This window comes from Cyrtonyx montezumae, unplaced genomic scaffold (assembly GCF_038088225.1).
Source record: "Cyrtonyx montezumae isolate F1298 unplaced genomic scaffold, pur_monq_1.0 scaffold_3, whole genome shotgun sequence".
Taxonomy (NCBI): domain Eukaryota; kingdom Metazoa; phylum Chordata; class Aves; order Galliformes; family Odontophoridae; genus Cyrtonyx; species Cyrtonyx montezumae.
Genome location: NW_027072034.1, coordinates 106,216,946 through 106,218,977, shown reverse-complemented (window position 1 = coordinate 106,218,977; position 2,032 = coordinate 106,216,946). Strand labels below are relative to the sequence as shown.

The following is a 2,032-nucleotide window of genomic DNA, read 5'->3' as shown; positions in this document are numbered from 1 at the left end:
CCATCTTGCCCTGTTTCCTCCCGCAAGTGTTTTCTCTGGGAATCGCAGGATAGCTTTGGTTGGAAGGGACCTTAAAGATAACCTAATTCCAACCCTCTGCTGTGGGCAGGCTAATTACTACACTTATTTTCCAACCTTGCTCAGAGGTAACCACCAGTTTTCCAGGCATGGTTTCATCCTTTAAAGTTAACAGAGCCTTGGATGCACAAGATTTCTCAAAAATTAAAAACCCAAACCCACTAAACACCAACCATCTACTTCTGTAAGGGTGTTCTCTCTTCAAAGCATCCAGATTTTTACTCTAATCTCCAAATTACTATATTGTAGTCCAAGCACGTTAGAAAAATGTACTTTATTAAAATATATACATCCGAGCATATTTTTCCATGCTAGCTTATCTTATGTGATTGTAAAAGCACACCAAAAACACTTCAAATGTAAAGGGCTCCTTCCTTCTTTGAGGAGATGGAATAAAAGCCTAACCCCAAACCCTATGGGATGGTCAATGCTCAAGCTGTTTGGTGGTTTAAATATCTAGGGCAACGGTTTCATCAGTGCAGTCCGTTGAATCTATTCTGGCTTATGTAAGTTTTAGTTGAAAATCCCAGGATCGACATAGGGATATGCGAGAAAGTCTCCCAGCTTATTGCCTTCTGCATCATAATGGAGCATTCGGAAACAAACGTCACAGAAGAAACAAGGATCCTCTGCTGCCAGGCTGTCCTTGTTGGTTACCCACCTGGCTGTATACATTTTGCACACAAAACATTTTCTGGTACATAACCAGTGTTTTTTGGTTAACAATGGATAGAGGTTCCTGTCCAGGCAGTCCTCGTGATGAATAAGTCGTATGTCTGTGACAATAATGATGTGCTCACAGTCCCCTTGGTGGCAGAAGAGGTACGGAAAGCCAATTCTGAGGGACAAATCACTGAATGTGTAGTCCTCCATTTTGACAGACTGAAGATTTCCATAGCCTCTGTCACGAGATTTGGACCACTCAATAATCGTCCTGCTCAGATCTCTGCACTCCGGGTATCTGCTATCATTATAAAAGATGCCTTCAAAGTAAAAGAAAGCAGATTTGTAGAGGTCCTTGCTGATGTGCTCTGGCGCGCGGTCCGGCTCGCTGCTGAACTCCCCGCCGATCTGCAGGTCGCTGACGCAGGACACGGAGTCTCTGAGTTCAGTGAGCTTCTGGCTGCCCAGCACCAGGACCGTCTGGTAGGGCTTGTGCTCCTTGTGCTTCTGGAATATGACGGGATAGAAGATGTTCAGAGTCAGGAGCAGCTCTCCCTCCTCGACCAGATCTGCTGCGTCGTCCGGCCTCTTCCCAACAGCGTGCGACTCCATCTCGTAGGTGAGCGTTTCCTGTCTGCACGCCCGATCCACAATGATCCTTTCTTCCCGCCTCTGCAGCGCCTTCTTCCTCAACCGCAGCGTTTCCAGCTCGCTGTCTTCAGGAATCGCTTCTGGGTCCCTCTCTTGATCAGCACATCCTAACGTATCGGCGCTGCACAAGGCCCGCAGCTCGGCCGCCGTCTCTACCGTGCAGCCCAGCTCCTCCGCCACGGCCCCGGCCGCCTCCTCCTCCTCCTCCTCCTCGGCCAGCGAGAGGTCTCTTGGCTGCAGGCACTGCCGCCAGCGGCCTCCCAGCGCGCCCACGCGGAAGGCGCGGGTGTGCGGCTCCCCCGCCTCGTACTCGGTCGCCTCCGCCGCCATATCGAGGCGCGCAAGTCGCCGCCGGCAGTCGCGGGGGAAGCGCGTCACTGCCGGCCCGCCCCGCCTCAGCCGCGCCGGGCGCCGAAGACTGGGGGAGCAGGGTGGGCTGCCACCGGGCGCCGGTATTGCTGCTTGGCGGGCTTGGGCGGCTTCGTGCTGTGTCCAGGATGGGGGCTTGGTGCTATGGCCAGAGCTCCAGTGCACATTCTCCACCTTCTCACGGTGCTGAGCAAAGTTCTGGTCTAGTGACGGCTTCCTTGTGGTCAGATGCCACCCGTGTGACTTCTCAAGCCACGCTGAATAAAGCCCA

General features: G+C 52.6%; 1 protein-coding gene across 1 annotated transcript; it reads right to left on the bottom strand.

Moving 5' to 3' along the window:
• Positions 1–337: 337 nt before the first annotated feature.
• Positions 338–1,727, bottom strand: SNAPC3 (small nuclear RNA activating complex polypeptide 3). The gene has a single exon (XM_065741213.1). It carries the CDS (start codon positions 1,720–1,722, stop codon positions 592–594), a length of 1,131 nt encoding a protein of 376 aa, XP_065597285.1. The 5' UTR covers positions 1,723–1,727; the 3' UTR covers positions 338–591.
• Between the last annotated feature and the right edge of the window lie 305 nt (positions 1,728–2,032).